The sequence below is a fragment of the Alligator sinensis genome, unplaced genomic scaffold, assembly GCF_000455745.1.
Source record: "Alligator sinensis unplaced genomic scaffold, ASM45574v1 scaffold451_1, whole genome shotgun sequence".
In the NCBI taxonomy this organism is placed as follows: domain Eukaryota; kingdom Metazoa; phylum Chordata; order Crocodylia; family Alligatoridae; genus Alligator; species Alligator sinensis.
This window is the reverse complement of record NW_005842097.1, coordinates 836,929-853,562: the sequence shown is the minus strand read 5'-3', so window position 1 is coordinate 853,562 and position 16,634 is coordinate 836,929. Positions and strand designations below refer to the sequence as shown.

General features: G+C 42.6%; 1 protein-coding gene across 1 annotated transcript; it reads left to right on the top strand.

Annotated features, from left to right (window-relative positions):
- Positions 1–7,201: 7,201 nt before the first annotated feature.
- Positions 7,202–16,628, top strand: THUMPD3 (THUMP domain containing 3). Its single transcript, XM_006024155.3, has 9 exons — positions 7,202–7,445; positions 9,062–9,139; positions 10,494–11,006; positions 11,813–11,943; positions 12,674–12,743; positions 13,191–13,306; positions 13,489–13,599; positions 14,186–14,309; positions 16,264–16,628. The coding sequence occupies exons 1-9, from the start codon at positions 7,275–7,277 to the stop codon at positions 16,393–16,395; spliced, it is 1,446 nt and encodes a 481-aa protein (XP_006024217.1). The 5' UTR covers positions 7,202–7,274; the 3' UTR covers positions 16,396–16,628.
- The last annotated feature ends 6 nt before the right edge of the window (positions 16,629–16,634 follow it).

Genomic DNA, 16,634 nt, shown 5'->3' with positions numbered 1-16,634 from the left:
ACAAAACCACCCCCACCCACCCTAACACACGTACACTTCTATGTAAAAGCAAAATGATACCTACTGGCAATTGCAGTGCTTCAGGCGTCATGTTTGTTATTAAAATGTCACAGCAGTATCAGCATGTACATGGGGAAAATGAAAATAAACAGTGCTGCTGCCAATGCAGAGGAGCAGAGAATCTGCCGAAGAATAAGCTTGCAGGGAATAAGCTTGCAGGAACTAGTTGTGTTTAGCTTCCACTATAGATCTAGCCTAGGAAAAGGTAAAGGCTGGGAGAGAGGAGGAAAATGTGTGTGCTTTCTCATTCTGACCTAACCTTGAACGTGGAAAAATAGCTGATGTGGCCAGTATCTCCTAAACACTATTCTCGTAAAAATATGCTTTGCCTTTTACAGGCTGGAAGTCTTTTGGAGTTTAAATCTCAGTGCTGGAAGCATGACAAAGGTGAGAGCCAGCAGATTAAAAGAATTCAGGACTGCCTATAAGAAAAGAGGAAACTCAAGTAAAACGGCCATTTGTAATAGAAGCCAATATATTTCTGCACTAATCGCATTGTGTACACCATATAGGATTAACTGGGAAGCTTATGTACTCTACAGTCAAAAAAACTGCTCAGCTGGCCTCACATAACAAAAGTTTGTTTTTGTATGATGCCTTCCATCAAAGCCCTTTACAGACATGAATACGGATCACACTTTCTGCAAAGCTGGTATTAAGCCCATTGCACAGATGGGGACTGACTTGCAACTTGTGCAATTATTATTTAATATTTATATTCCCAGTATTGTCCAGACTCCAGAGCCTCTAATGCCCGTCTTGCTAGAAGCTGCTCAGAGACATAGAAGGTGTGTTACCAGGCTACAGCAAGGGAGCATCCTGATGAACAATTTTGTGCTCTGAGTCCTGGTAACTGTCACCAGTTCCTTCCAAAAAGTAAAGGGGACATGACGTAAACATAAAAATGAATATTTTTATACTCAATGAGCTGAAACCTGCATAATTAAATTTCTTTAGTTTCCTTTACGTTTTACGTAATTATTATCACTATGTACAAGCAAATGCATTTCTTATAGGTGCAAGAATGGGAATGAAAGTTTCTGCCTCGCCAACAGGAATTGTTCATAGGCAAATCCTACAAATACGGCTCACAACCCTAACTTCCGTTTCTCTTATGCCTGTTTAACTAACCTAATGCTAGACAGAAGTAAGAACCCCTTCAAGTAAACAGTTGGGCTGGAGATCAGAAAGATTAGGTTTCTGTTCAACTTGTGCATGCATCGCAGTATTTCAATTATGATAAGATCAGCAGTCAAACTGTCGCATGGACCCCTAATAATCAAGGAAACCATAGAATTGTGCGGCTTTATCGGTGAAGACTATGATTCTCAGAGGCTATTTTGAAATGCCTCAATTTACTGGCACTAAGATAGGAGTGTCAGAAGCAATCTTATATATATGTCAGCGAACACCCAGGTACTAAAATCTAATGTAGGTCATAAACAAGATGCATTATTTTAAGTGCTCTGTGTATTTAGGTTTTCCTGCATACTTCTATGCTATACACTAAAGGAGACAGACTACATAAGCAAAGAGATCTTTCAGTCTTAATTCTGCACTCCACTGAAGCTAATTATGTTGCATAAGTGAGAAAGAATTTAAACTTATACTTGCCAAAGAACAATGCATCGTTCTACCAATAAGTTTTTACTAACACATTCACGTGTATGACTGTCCTCTACTGGACCGATTAGCTTCACTCTCAGAAATAAATATATGGGGAAAAACTATTTATTTAGCAATATTTAACACTTACAACCTAAAGCATCACATGGAAATACATGACTTGTTTTCCGTAATAATACTGAATGCCAAGACAACCAGGAAGATTCGAACACAGCAGCGCTCGTAACGATTCTGTGAGCAGTCAGAGCTCGGAAAAAAATATTCTAAACAAATGCATGAAGCAAAGGAGTGGAGAAGAGAAAGACTGTTGACAAGGTTGTGTGAGCTGGAGCGTGTTGTTTTAATAAACGGATTTTTTTTAAACTATTTTCATTGTCCTTATTACCAAATTGGACAGAAATGCAAACATGTAGAAATTCAAGGCAATTTGAAGGCTGCAATTAGCCTGCTACAGTTCTAGGAGAAATAAGCCACAGAACAGGATTTGTACTGGAGCAAAACCAGGCCCCGAGACAATAAAATTGTTATTTCCATATGTCATTCTGCTAATTGAACCAAATAGCCACACAGGCTTAGCAAAACTGAAGTCCACACTCAGGCAAAATGACCACTGAAGTCAGTAATCCTGACTGTCCAGTGCTGTGCACCTTGTGAAATTGTTCACATCAGTGCAAAAAAAACACTCCCTTTCCAGAACCACTTCCAATGTGTCATGGACTACACTGGAAAATCAGACCCTTTGACTATAGTGGGGCTGCGCTTGCAAGTAACTTTTTAATAGAAAAGCTCCTTCCATACTACACTGCGTGACATATCTGAAATATGAAGTGCTCTTCAGTTTGATGCCTGCCGGCCTTGAAGATCAAAGCAGAGGTGGATTGCTGTTTACGTGCACAGCACAGTTCCACTTGCTTGCCTCTGTCAGCTGCACAGGCATCTAACCAGCTCATTTCCATGAGGAAGCAGGTCTCGAGGGTGACTCCCTGTAGGATCTATGTACTGATAGGTGCTGGAACAGAAGTAGAATATATGCCTGAAAACAACCTATACCTAGCAGGAGGGGGCTTATTTAAGCATTAAGGTCTGTAAACAAGAAAGAGCCACATCCTAGTCAAAAGACAAAGGTGCAGAACTAAATAGTTTAGTGAAGGCACCTCCTTTCATTGGCTCCACATTTCTGTAAAATACTAGCAGATTTTATTTTTAAAAAATGGGTGAATCCAGCTGGGTCTCATATGCAGATGGATTAGACAGAAGAAGGAACGTCTTATGCCAGAGTTATAGTTGTGTTTGATACCCTACAAATCAAAGTGGAATAAACCCAGATGCGTCACCAATTCTATTCTGGGACAGAAACTGCTATAACAGTTGACCAGGGGTGGCCCCAACTAGTTTCCTACCAGCACATAATGCTTCAGGGAACCAGTTCCAAATCTTTACCCCCAACAATCCCACTTCTGGTCCGCACCCAAGCACAAGAGCTGTCTGTGGGTCTTGCAAGCCCACTCATTACATGCTGTGAGCCCATTTGAGTCATGACCCCTTTCATTCTGGATCTTTCATTTCAGAGAGAAGCAGCAGAAACTTTGCTGGAGTCAGTCATGGAATAACCTCATCTTAGATAAAATTGCTTCCATTCACCTTCTATTATGGACTGGTTTGTGACCCCGGGCAAGCAGGTTGATGCCTCTTCTAGAATTAAATTATATCATCTAGCAGGCACATTCTTATTAACAAGCTTTGAATGTGCCTACTTATGCTAGGTGATATAATTTCATTCTAGAAGAGGTATCAACCCTCTTGCCCAGGGTCACAAACCAGTCCATAATAGATAGTGAATGGAATTGGGCTTTGAATCCAACTATCTTGACATCAATCAGTGCTGCCTCCATCAGAGCTTCTGAACAATCAGATCCAAATTGTCTTAAGTTTTCCTCAAAACCACTGTTGAATTTATGCCCAGGATATATGTGATCTAGCAGATCTAAAGGGATTCCATGAATGCAAGGGTTTTTGCTTTTACGTATGATCAAGCTTCTGTTTCCCTCTACCTGCCCATTCTGTCCTGGGATACCACCATTTAAAAGGCCTGTTTGAGGACAAAGGCACAAAATCTGCCTCTTCCTGTACCATCATGAGTTACTTCAATGATCTTGTTAGGATGCAGGCAGCATCCACAACACACGCAAAACTCCTGTTCACATTTAATGGCACCCAAATTTCACCCGCTATCTATGTTCACTCTCCAAATCAGTAGGTCTTTCTTGAATCAGTAAGGCTGATTCATTGCTATAAATCTTGTCAAGATGTGTTCACTTATGGCATGGGTACTGTCGTTATGCTACTGCTAGCGATAATCTGCTCACCTGAAAAATGTGAATTGGAACATGATTGAAGAGAAAGGCAACACAACAAGCAGAACAGAGAAAACATTCATCAAATTACATCTTATCATCCAAATCAGCTGTAGAGCGGTAATAAAATTATTGCATATCCTCTTGCAAATTGATCTGGCCGTAACATATGCCACGTAACACTGGACAAGAACTCCAAGGACATTCCACCCCTGCATGCGCTGCTACCGCATCCGATTTCAAATGATGCTCAGAGTATTTTTCATCATGTTAAAAATCACATTTAATTTTCAAGTGATGTGTAATCTCATTTTTGTAACAATCCACTGGAAACATGGCTCTGAATACCATAACACTGTTTTTCTTCTGTTGCTTTTTGTTGTTGGCTTCAGTATTGCAGGCTCAGTCATGGATATGGAACTATGCACGTTGGTTTGTTTCTGTGATGCTGGTCACAAACACTGGGCTATGCACACTAATTTTCTGTTGCCATTTCTGGGGTGTCCAGAAGAACGCAGACATTTGTTGCCCCAGGGACAGACCGGCACACCTTGTGCCACTGTTACTTGTCCCCGGGGAATGCCCATGCCATGCATGCTCTGGTGCACAGCAGGTTACCCTGAGTGGAGTAGGGGAGGCTGAGTCCAGAAACTGTGCTGGCCCCAGCGGCCTTAACTGGGGGCCTCCCGGAGCATCAGTGTCAGTGATGCAGCCACTTGGAGCCTGGCCAGCAGCCAGAGTGTGGCTTTGCCCAGCTAGGCTCTGGATTCTGGCGGCACGTGCTGCTGCCATGGATGCTGTGCTTTTTTTTAGCAGCTTTTTTTTTTTTTTTTTACACCAGGATCTCCCAGCATCAAAAAAATGCTGCACTGCAAATTATCAGTGCAGCGAATGCTTGCATGTGTGCCATTTGTGGTTTGAGGTGCCGCAAACTACACGTGCGCGCCTGTGGGGATGCGTACATAGGAGGCAGTGAAACCCTCCATAGTCCTTACTGATTTTCCTGGAGGAAAATCCCTTCCTAACTCCACACCTGGTTTCATCCTGAGGACATGAGCAAAACTCATCAGGCAAGCACCTGAGTGGTTTCTTAGTATCATTAGGAAGATCTGGATTACTTTAAAAACAAGTCATTTTTTTAAGACTTTATTTTAAGTCAATTGTGTTTAATGTGTAACAAAGATCCCATCCCCTATGAATGAACAATAAATTGACTGGACAAGTCAGCCTGCCAAAATATTCTGTCAAAAAATCTAGTTCGATCTATCTGACAAATGCTCAGCCAAACAGTATGCTATCTTGGTAAAAAGCAAGCATGAAAACTGTAATGCTCAGTATTAAAAGAAACGCTTACCCCTCTCATCCATCTCTGAACTGATTTTGTAGCTGAAGTGATAAATGCTAGCCCAATTCTCCAATGACTCTTGTGAAGGATAATCATCTCCCTGCCTGATAACTAATGGTGGCTGCCACTGCCACTGAGGTGGCATTTAACCTGTTTGTCTGACGGCAGGATGGAACACCTCACCAAAAATGATTGAAGGTTCTTCTTCCCTTAATAATATGGATAAGCTAATATGATAGCCACCGAAGCCACCCGACCCTGGTCAGCCTTGACTATCAGCATGCCTTCAAGACCTGGCTTAGTCTCATGCACTAACACAGCACGTTTATCCCTGCATCCAGAAATGACGCACAAGAAATGGATATTGCTACTCCCAGTAGAGATGCTGGGTTACAGGAGAATGAATCCTCTGAAGGATGCTGCGGCGCTCACGGCTTTGGAGCAGTGGGGCCAAACTTTTTGGCAGGTGAGCCACCATGAGCCCCGCACCTTCCCCCAGTGCCATGCCCACCCCCTTCCCCTGCCCGCTCTGCTGCTCCTCCTGCTTCAGGCTCAGTGCTCCCTGCCCAGCTTGCTGCTCTGCTTTCTGCTTCAAGCTTTGTGCTCCCTGCCTGCTCTGCTTTCTGCTCCATACTCCGTGCTCCCTGCCCAGCCTGCTGCTCTTTCTGCTTCAAGCTCTATGCTCCCTGCATGATCTGCTGCTCTACTTTCTGCTTCAGGCTGGGGGGGTTCCCTGCAGTCTGCTGCTCTGCTTGTTGCTCCCTGCTCTGTCTGCCGCTAGGCCGCCTGCCCCACACACAAGGCCGCCCATGCACACGTGTCGTGGGCCACCCCCCCTGCTTTGCAACGTCCCACTCACATTATTCGCATTCTCAGTCACATTGTTCCTATTCTTTCTCCAGTCCTTATTCCCAGAGATGTGGGTTTTCGGGAAAATTTTCCAAAGCCCTAAATAGAGCATGATCTGATTTAGCGTGTTTTTTTTTACTTTCTAGTTAGCAAACAAAACTAAAAATACCCCCATGTAAATTTTTTGTCCCAATAGCCACAAATATTTGAACTGAAATATTTGATTAGGAAAAAAAAATTAAATACAGCACACTTAATGTGGTTTAAATGTTATATTGAAATAAATTCAAAGCTTTATGTGGAAATAAATTATTTTCATAGGAATACTTGTAAAAATGTAAAGACAACGCTCAATAGCATGTTCTTCCCTTACGTTGTTTGTTTCAATTTAAGAAAAAAACCAAAGGCACCGAAGGCTGTTGAGACAGTAATTTTAGCAGACCCGAAAACCTGAGCGTGATATGCCGCGCTTTGGTTTTGATTTGACCCGCACGGCGGACTGGGTGAATTCATAATTTGATTTTTGGTGTGGATTATTATGTGAGTGTATGTACGTCCTGCTTACACATCAGTAAAACATCTGTGTACTCTCTCGCACACTCCCTAGCGACAATCACCTGAAAACATCAATTACGACTTTGAAACTGCCAAGTTTGCCTAATGTTGTATCAGCATCCATTCATTATTACTAATGGAGTTTATGAAACAATGAATTTTTAGAAATGGGAAATTTCCCACGGAAAAATAAAGCATTGGAAAACTTTCCCACGAGGGGAGCTGTTACCCCGCGGTGCGGCTGCCCCGGGCCAGCGTCGCGCCCTCCCGGCCACACCCGACCCCTGCCACGGGCTCTGCAGCCTCGGGGCGCCGCGCTAGAGGGCGCTGTGGCAAAGCCCGCAGTGGTCGCGGCCCGCCCCAGGCTCTGCGCAGTTGCCCCAGCTTGGCACCCAGACGTGCTTCCGCCGGAACCAGAAGTGGCAGCAAAGGCGTCCGGGTCGACGTTTGCTTCCCGGAAACGAGGTCCGACGGCCGCCGTTGCCATGTGCGAGGCGGAGGAGGCCGCGGCCGCGGTCACCATCGGCGCCACCGTGCCCACGGGCTTCGAGCTGACGGCGGCCGCCGAGGTGGAGGAGAAGCTGGGCTCGCGCTGCAGCGTGCGCCGTGACCGCGGCAAGATCTACTTCGCCGTCGCCGCCGAGGCCCTGGCGCAGGTGCGCGGGGAGGGAGGGGCCCCGCTGCGAGGGGCAGAGCCGCCAGGTCCCCGCCCCCGAGCAGCTCCGCGCCCGCCTCCATGGGAACCCAGGCCCCGCGCTGCTCTCGGGGTCTCCATGGAAACCGGCCGGGGCTGAGTCCGGCTGGATCCACCATTTCACCGCCCCCGGCCTAGGCCCAGGCCCAGCAAGCAGGGACCTACCTGATCCTCTGGTGCAGCGAGACTTTAATGTCACTCATGTTACCGCACTTCTCCCTCACAGCCACGGAGTGGCCGAGGGACAGTTGATGGTGAGGGAGGTTTTTCCCTCTCCACTCAGCCCCGGGGTGCGGGGGGGGGATGTGAGATTTGCTGCACTGCAAGCTTCCACCCTGGTTTAGATAGACCCGTAACTATAAGCCGGAAGAGATCACTGAGGACACAGCAGTTGATTCCTCGGGATAAATAAACAGCAAAGGCGAGGGTCGTAGGTTCAAAACGAGTGCACCAAGTGGGGGAACACAGGCCTCTTAGTTGACCCTGGCCAAGGCCCACCACAAAACGCTGTACGCCTGGCTTAGGAAGGGAGGCCACTGGATAGGCAACAGATTGCCTGGGACCGCTAAAGACATAACAGGGATGGGAGCGATAGTCAGAGGTTTAAAACCAGTGTGCTAGGGGGGACACCGAGTAGAGCACGCCAGACTGTGCAACACGAGACTGATTGAGATGGACCCAGTCTGACTTGGGAAACGCCAATGCTCATGTTCTTATGGCTGCATTTCCTGGCAAGCTGCAAGAGGCAGCCTGTTCAGACCCAGAGACCTGTGTATGTCGCAGAAGGCTGGGAGAGGCAAGACTTAGGGTAAGATCTTTTATTGGACCAGCTGCATAGTTGAGAAAGAGTTAGACCAGCTTTCCAATGCAGGACATTCTCCCTCAGGTCTGAGCAGTAAATGCTGGTATAGCATGCAGCACAGACCTAAGGAAAAATGTCTAGCATTTCATGACACGCAGAGGTCTCTGGGTTTCAATGGGCTGGCTCTTAAACAGCAAACTATACAACTTCTAAGCATCTCTTAAAAAAACAAACAAACCACAAAACTGTATCCTGATTCTTTGTCTTCATTTGGCCTTTTTACCTAAAAACAGAAGGCAAATTGCAACTAACTGTAAGCCTTCCCATTATTGGCAAATTATTCTTGTTATAAATAACAATTTATGTTTTATATGCTTGTAGCATATTTACATACAATTTTATGTATAAATATGTTTTAAACAATTTGTCTCTGCCACTGTTCAAGAGCTGAGTTCAGGTTGTTTTTTTTGGGGGGGGGGTTGCTTTTGTAACACTAGATGAAGTCAAAAGCAAAATAACTTTAAGAAAAGGAATTACTCTCCTTGTTCTACTTCAGTCTTGGTGACCACACGTACTAAAAAGAAGCTAGGTGTGTGCACACAAAAAGGAGTGAAAAAGAAACCAGAAGCTTATCTCTGTAATATTAAAGCATTCAGACTTCAGTGAGGTATAGCTATCCAGCTATCTTAATTTGAAATGTAACTGAATGAAATTTTAATTACAGGTATTTACAAATACCAGGAACATGCCATGTTTGTTTCCATTTTTTTTTTTAGGTTCATCAGTTAAGATCGGTGGATAACTTATTTGTTGTTGTGAAAGAGTTTACAGATTACCAGTTTAAAGAAACCAAGGTGAGCTAACTTTGTACCTGGATTTTCAGGCAGGTGTGATTTTTTTTTTTTTTTTTTTTTTTTTTTTTAATTATTACTAAGCATGGAATTCCTGAAAGATTGTGTGGAGCTTGTTTTTTGTTTTGTTTTAATGTAAAATTAGACTTAGAAGTGTTTTGAGTCTTCTGGGCAGAATTATTTTTTATTTCCCCCCTGCCCCTTGCCAGATTTCTCTTAAACATTTGTTCAAATCAAAGAACACCAATACAGTGTAGCATATATGTGCAACAATGCAGTATAACACATATCAGTTGCAGGTGTTTCTTAGGAAAATTCAGATGTGGAGAAAATGGGATGCTGCAGTTCATATGGAGGTGACCAGAATATACCATGTCCTTAGTCTTTTAAATTAAGATTAACCATAACATCTACCAAGATAAATTATTAAGTATTCTGGTGCTCCTGGGACTCTTAAGCCAGATCCAGACATGCAGGCATGTGCAGTTTGTGGCACCACAAACCACACATGTTGCATATTAAGCTATGCACGGTGCCTGCTAATTAGCAGTGCTGGGGCAAAATTTACTATCAGGATTTCCAGGTAGCAAAAAAAAAAACCCTGGAAAAAAAGGCAGCACCAAGCATGCCAAAGTGCTGTGTGCCAGGAGAAACGCGGAGATGGGAGAGCTGCAGTGCACACCCCTGCTTGTGTGTTTTGCAATGGTACACACTGTCACACTGCTCCATGTGATGCAGGGGTGGCAGGCATCCTCCACACTGAAGCACCCTGTGCCCCAGCCACCTGGGGAGTGGGCTGCCTGCTCCCTTGTCTCAGTGCACTGTGGAGCCCCTGCCCTGAGGCACCCTGCACCCCAGCCAGCCACTCCCTGGCTCATTGGGGCAGTGTGCCTCCAGACAGGGAAGCAAACAGCCCAGGACTGCCAGCACCCTCCATCTCTATGTGCCACTCCCCGGCTGGCTGGGGTACCGGGTGCCTCAGTGTAGGGGGATGCTTGCTGGCTAACCCCTGGCCAGAGGCAGCCTGTGCCCTAGCCAGCCCCTGCTGCAGCACATGGAGCAGTGGAACAATGGGCCCTGCTGCAAACCACATGAGCAAGGGACATGCACTGCAGCACAAAGTAGTGGCACAACTTTGCGCTGCTGCAAACGCATGGCCCTGCTCATGTGGATGCGGCCTTAGAGTACAGTTCCATTATCAGTTATGATACTATGTATGGCAGATAAGATATGAGTGTTTACAATATGCATTAGATTAAAAAAAAAAGTATATCTGGTTGGTAAGGTGATTTTAGAAAAGGGAAGGTTTACCATTAAAAGAATGCCAAACAGAATGACTTTTTTGAATCTTTTAAAGGAAGAGTCTCTAAAGGATTTGGAAGACCTGGTTAAACAACTGCCTTGGACAGACCCTTTGAAAGTATGGAAGCTAAACACCAACCTAAAGAAGAAAAAGACAAAACGTAAAAAACAGAACCCACAGGGTAGCGCAAGCAAAGAAAACTTGAGTGATGGAGAAGGGGAGGAGAAAACAGATACAAAAGTTGCTGATAAGGAGTCAGATGATCAGGCACAAAATGCTTTAGGTTTGGAATCTGCTGGCGGACAGGAGACCCAGGCCATTATCTCGGTAGATAACGGCAAACAATCTGATGCTAAAGATGAATTCCTCGCTACTGCTGGAAGTGAAAATGGAGCTGGTAACTGCAAGGAATCTGAAAATGAAGCCCCAGTGCTGAAGTTCCGTGTTACATGCAATAGAGCTGGTGACAAACATAATTTTACATCAAATGATGCAGCAAGAGACTTTGGCGGAGCAGTGCAAGAACATTTCCAGTGGAAGGCTGACATGACCAACTTTGATGTGGAGGTATTACACACCAGAGACTTCAGAAATACCCACTTACACGTAGTTACATGCTTAGCTTAAATGGGAGTGCTGCTGTATGTTGTCCTTAGCCTGACGAAGGGTTTTTGAACCCGAAAGCTTGCTTAATAACTATTCTCCAACCATTTGGGTTGGTCTAATAAAAAATATCAAATACACCCAAGGAACCTTGTCGGCCTATGTCCTTAGACCAACACGGCTACAACCTAAACCCCTGCTGTATGTTGTGGCCTTAATGCATCTTGGTTTAATCCAATGTGTTTTATATCTGTATGAGATTGTTTGACCACAAACCTGCTTTTCAGTTAATGGTATGGTATGTTCACACATACTTGACCAGGACAGAAGGCAGTGAGCAGTTATTTTTAACGTGAGGTTTCTCATTTATGGGGAGGGTGAAGATTTGTAAAGGAGATCCGGCAGGCTTTTGTATGGAGGAAAAGCTGACAGATACAGTGAATTTGTCTTGTGAATCTCTAGGTGTCCAGCTCTATATCGTTAAGGCGTTTTCAGTGTTGTCTGTAGTTTTCTCTGTAGTTCAGGGAACCTGAACTAGTGGTATTTATTGCCAGTCTGATGTCCTAGGACTATGATGATTTACCCTGTCTCTGTTTCCTTTTCCTACCTATAAACTTAGGACAGCACAAAGAGAATGTTTAGGACACTTTGGAAAATAGGGTAGAAAATATACCATGTCTGAGGAAAAAATTAGACTCAGTTGCTGAAATGTTACTTACTGCAAAACTTTTTTTCCATGAATGCATTCAGTTGTTCAAAATTCATTCCAGGTCCTCTTAAACATTCATAATAATGAAGTGGTTGTGGGCATTGCATTAACTGAAGAGAGTCTTCACAGAAGAAATATTACACATTTTGGACCCACAACTCTTCGATCTACTCTTGCCTATGGGATGCTCAGGTCAGTACAGGTAGTTATGGATTATTTCTAAATTCCCGTGTAATATTCTGGAAACTAAATCCGGTTAGCTCCTGATACACGTGCATACTTGTTTGTGGTTTGGGGTTTTTTTTGTTTTCTTGGTCATTTTTTCCTGATTAGCCCTTTTTATTAACTTTAAATAAAGAGCTCAGATATCACAAATATTTTGTAGTTACTAATAGTCACAATGATGGGTTTGATGGTTTCTTAAATATAAGGCCAGGCAAGTGTATGTTTTGCATTGACCATAACAATTTTCAAACATTTTTATGCCGTCCATCAAAATATTTTAATATTTCCCCGTCAGCATCTCGTGTAGAAGCACCCACTATGTCATTGTAGCAAAGCCCTACGACATAGCATCGGCAGGCACAATCCATGACACCACAGCTATGCCATAGTGATGCACTCCTTTGCTATAGTGTGTGGCTATGGTGAAGTAGCAACTAAAAATAACTGCGTTGATGGCACAGTGCAGTAACGGCTGTTACTGTGATGTCATTTAGCGTTTCCTTTAAATGACGGCACAGAAACAGGGGCACGTGCCCACTGTACATAAAATCTGAACATTGTTTACAAATGGTTATTCAAGTCTGCTCTTCTTGTAGGAATGGTAGAATTTGAATTGTTTAAATAGTAGTTTAGTTTAATGTCTCTGTAGAAACTGCTGTTAAGACTTTTCATGAACATTTCTTCCTTCTCTGTTTAGACTCTGTGATGCTCAGCCAAGTGACATAATAGTTGATCCAATGTGTGGAACAGGTGCGATACCAATAGAGGTAATTCTTCCTTTGTTTTTAATTTCTGGGTTTTTAGCTTAAAAAGAAAACCTAGCTAGGCTGTAGCCTCACCTAAAAGCAAGTCTCACCAAATCCTGCATACTTCACAGCAGTAGATTACATGCAGACTTTTTCACTAGTATTCTGCAGTTCCAATAGCCAAATATCAAAGAAAGATATTTAAATTTAATTACAAATATACTTTTCCTAAATGGTTGCACCTTCTTCATGCAAGACATAGCAGGAAGTAGCTAAATGTCAGTCTTGTCAGCCCCCTGAAGAGCTCTGATTTCTGAAATACATATACAATAGGAATTTTTAAGCTGTTGAAGTCTATTTGTAATTGTTTTGCGTTGTTTTCCGATGTGCAGGTAGTTTTCCAAACTTTTTTCTTAATCCACCAATTCAAGTTTAACAGACTTCTATCATAGCTTCTTTTGTTTTCAGGGAGCTACTGAGTGGCCGAACTGTTTCCATATTGCTGGTGATAACAACCCACAGGCTATGAAGAGAATAGCAAGTAACATCTGCTCTCTACTAAAGAAAAATCAGAATCAAGAAAGGTAGGAAAAGTGTAAAAAGGGATGGTCACAACTCTTTGTATTAAGAAATCTATTTTTCAGAAACTTGCTTCATTTGGTTTTCCATATTGTCCTATTACATTATGATGCCAAGGGCATTTGAGTTGGAAAAAAATGTTTGAAATAATAGATCACACTTGAAATGAATACCTTTGCACTTGCAGTAGTACTTCCTGGGGTGTATCCCTTGATACCGTCCAGTGGGATATTTGCAGTCTCCCTTTGAGGACTGGATCTGTGGATGTTATTGTGACAGACATGCCATTTGGAAAGAGGTGAGAATCATAATTTCTCTGTATGTTTTTTTGTGGTTTTTTTGTTTTGTTTTTTTAAGCTATATTTGAACAACTGTTGTTATTGCTGCTAAAGCTTAATATCTGTTAGAATTTCTGGAATCTTTAACTTTGTACGTGCTTCAAAGATACACAAATACTGAGAATTATGACAACGTTGCAGATTCACTCTTGACTGATGAAGTAAAATGATTTGTTATATATTTTCAAACTAATCAATTCAGCAGTTTTACACGTTCTAAAAAGGCTTTCAGTTTTCTTTGGTTCTTTGATATATTTTGAATATCAGACGTGTTTGAGGGTTTTATAGGATGCTCCGATTCATTATACTAAACAGTAAAAACCATTATTTCCTTAATGCGTATGGCTATATGACGTTAAGATTCACCTCCTTTTCTTGCCTTTACTCGATGAGTCCAGTGGAGCCAAACTGATACATGAGAGGTGTAGGTGGAAACAAGTAGTAAAAATGATCGTGAACAACTTAACTCATGCTAAGTGAAAATTAACTATTTTCAACTGTACTTCATAGGCACATTTACTATATTGATCCAAATTTTCATTCTAGGATAGGATCTAAGAAGAAAAACTGGGATCTCTATCCAGCCTGCCTTAAGGAAATGAGTCGGATCTGCAGACCTGGGACAGGCAGAGCCGTACTACTTACTCAGGACAAGAAGTGCTTTGCTAAGGTACACCATTTCGTTCATTTTAGGCATTAATCATGATTTTGATGGTCATAAAACATCTCCAAAGATGCAGAAAAATCAAGTTATGTACTAGACCTAGAACAGCACTAAAAATAAAACAGTACTTGAATTAAAAATGTTCCACCGAAAAACATGCGAGGTTTTTTTTCCCCACAGTAGAGGCTCAGATCATTTTCTGAGACGTGGGTTTTTTGCTATCTAAATAAATTTCAGAAATGAATTAGACTTAAGTTTATCCATGTAACTTAATAAAACTATAGCCAATATACAGCATTTCCTGCTTTGACTGTTTACCACCTGTCTAGAGATTCTGATGCTTCATGGGTCAAATCTGAATTTTTAGTAAAACCTTAGAAAAATCCACCTGACATAATTCAGCTCTCTTCTATCAAACATGTAAGCACGTGCCAACATTAAAAGCAAAAAGATTAATTGAAACATGTTGAAACAACGCTAGAAAAAACTGTCCGTGTCTACATTGTAAGCTCACCATCATTGGAGATAGGGCCCTCAAGAATGCTGCACTAGTTTTTGTAGGCCACCTGAACCAGAAGTGGTGTAACTGCCACCACTTAGCACAGAAGGCGTGGTAAATAGCTCTACTGAATGATTAGCATGTCCCTAAACTAAATGAGGCCGCTACAGTAGCAGCTACATGGCTTCTGGTTCAAGAGGCAACCCAGAGCAATGCAGTACAGTGCAGTGTGCTCTGCTGGGGATGGTGAGTTTATCATATATACATAGGCAGACAAGGTTCCTTGGGTGAATTTGATATCTTTTATTAGACCAACCCAAATGGTTGGAGAATAGTTATTAAGCAAGCTTTCGGGTTCAAAAATCCTTCGTCAGGCTAAGGAAGCTTCAGCAGTTGGTGTGTGCTCTTCCTGGATGGAATGAAAAGTAAACAAGCCTGGGGCTGGGCTGGGGAGTCAGTTGCCAGGCAGATTGTAATGTATCATATATACATAGTATCCTTCAGAGAGAGGGGGTGAAGCCTTTCCAGTTCCCAAACTTCAGTCCCAGATACACACATTATTCAGCTCGTTACTCCTCCCCAAGAAAAAAACTAAGGAAAACAACTGCGTTTTGCTCCATGTTCTGAATGTCCCTAACACGAAGGTGAGCAGATGTAGGAAGCAAAGTGAATTGGTGTAATGGAATACATGGTGTGTGATATTCAACTTCAGATGGCCTAGCAGAGCACTTGTAAGTACAGTTATTTGTGCACTAAAAGGACCCCTGAAATTAAGGCAGATCAGTGTGGTTTTAAACTTGGAATACATGTTAAATAGTAAATTACATCTAGGTTGCAGAGTCAAGCACAAAGTTAGGAAATAGCAGAATTGCTTATGCCACGTTAATTCAGTTTCATTGAGTACATGCTTTAAGGGAGTCTAATCAAACAACACATAGGAAGCCCAGCAAAGCCTGAAACAGGTCTCTTAAGTCCGAATGTAATGTTTAAAAAATTAGAATATGCTTTGTGTTCTTGCAGCCTTCTTCCTACTTCACTGCCCATCTTATACAGAGAATGAGCTACGGGTCTCAGTAAAACAGTGCACACTTATGTCATCAAAAACTAGCAAAATAAGTACATGTAAAAGGCAACCTTAACATTTTTTGACATTTGAATTCCTGTCCCAAAACATGGAAATGTTAGAGCTTTTCAAAGAAAGGCGTGGGAAAAACTTAGAAAATTTAACATTGGTAAAACTGTCAAGTTCACTTCACCTCACTCTTTGAAAAGGCTGAAGGGCTTTCAGAGACTTAATCCTAGTTTTTAGAGGCAGAGAGAAAATTTTATGGAAAGTTTTAGCCTTGAATAGTCACTTTGGTTATTGAATAAAAGGCTTATAATAGACAATGTTAAGCAACCTTAATCATAAGTTTCAGAACTAGCTCCACCAATACTAATTGTCTTCTTTTTTGCACATAGGCCTTGTCAGGAATGGGACGCTTATGGCGAAAGAGTCAGACAGTCTGGGTGAACGTAGGGGGACTTCATGCTGCAGTGTATCTTCTGAAACGTACCTTAGAAGAAGTGGGAGAGAACAGATCACACTGGTAAACACAAGTGGTGGAGAACATGATAAACGTGATCCTCTTTCCTACATTTCTTGGAAAGCTATTTAGGTAAAGCAAGTGCCAGGTCTACCAATTTTTAAGATCATTGAAGAGAGCACTGAAAAAAAAATGCATATATAGATTCCGTTTAATGAATACTGATCCAGGGATCAACTTGGAAAGTGGCAGTTCCACGCTGTGCTCTGGAACCTTCTCGATTTGAAGCCAAATAAGGAAGGGGGG

Excerpts from the sequence above, each read along its gene's own strand:
- THUMPD3 (XM_006024155.3), top strand. The coding sequence starts at position 7,275 with ATGTGCGAGGCGGAGGAGGCCGCGGCCGCGGTCACCATCGGCGCCACC. Across the intron at positions 7,446-9,061 it reads CCGCCGAGGCCCTGGCGCAG|GTTCATCAGTTAAGATCGGT; the intron begins GTGCGCGGGGAG and ends TTTTTTTTTTAG. Across the intron at positions 12,744-13,190 it reads CAGGTGCGATACCAATAGAG|GGAGCTACTGAGTGGCCGAA; the intron begins GTAATTCTTCCT and ends TTTTGTTTTCAG.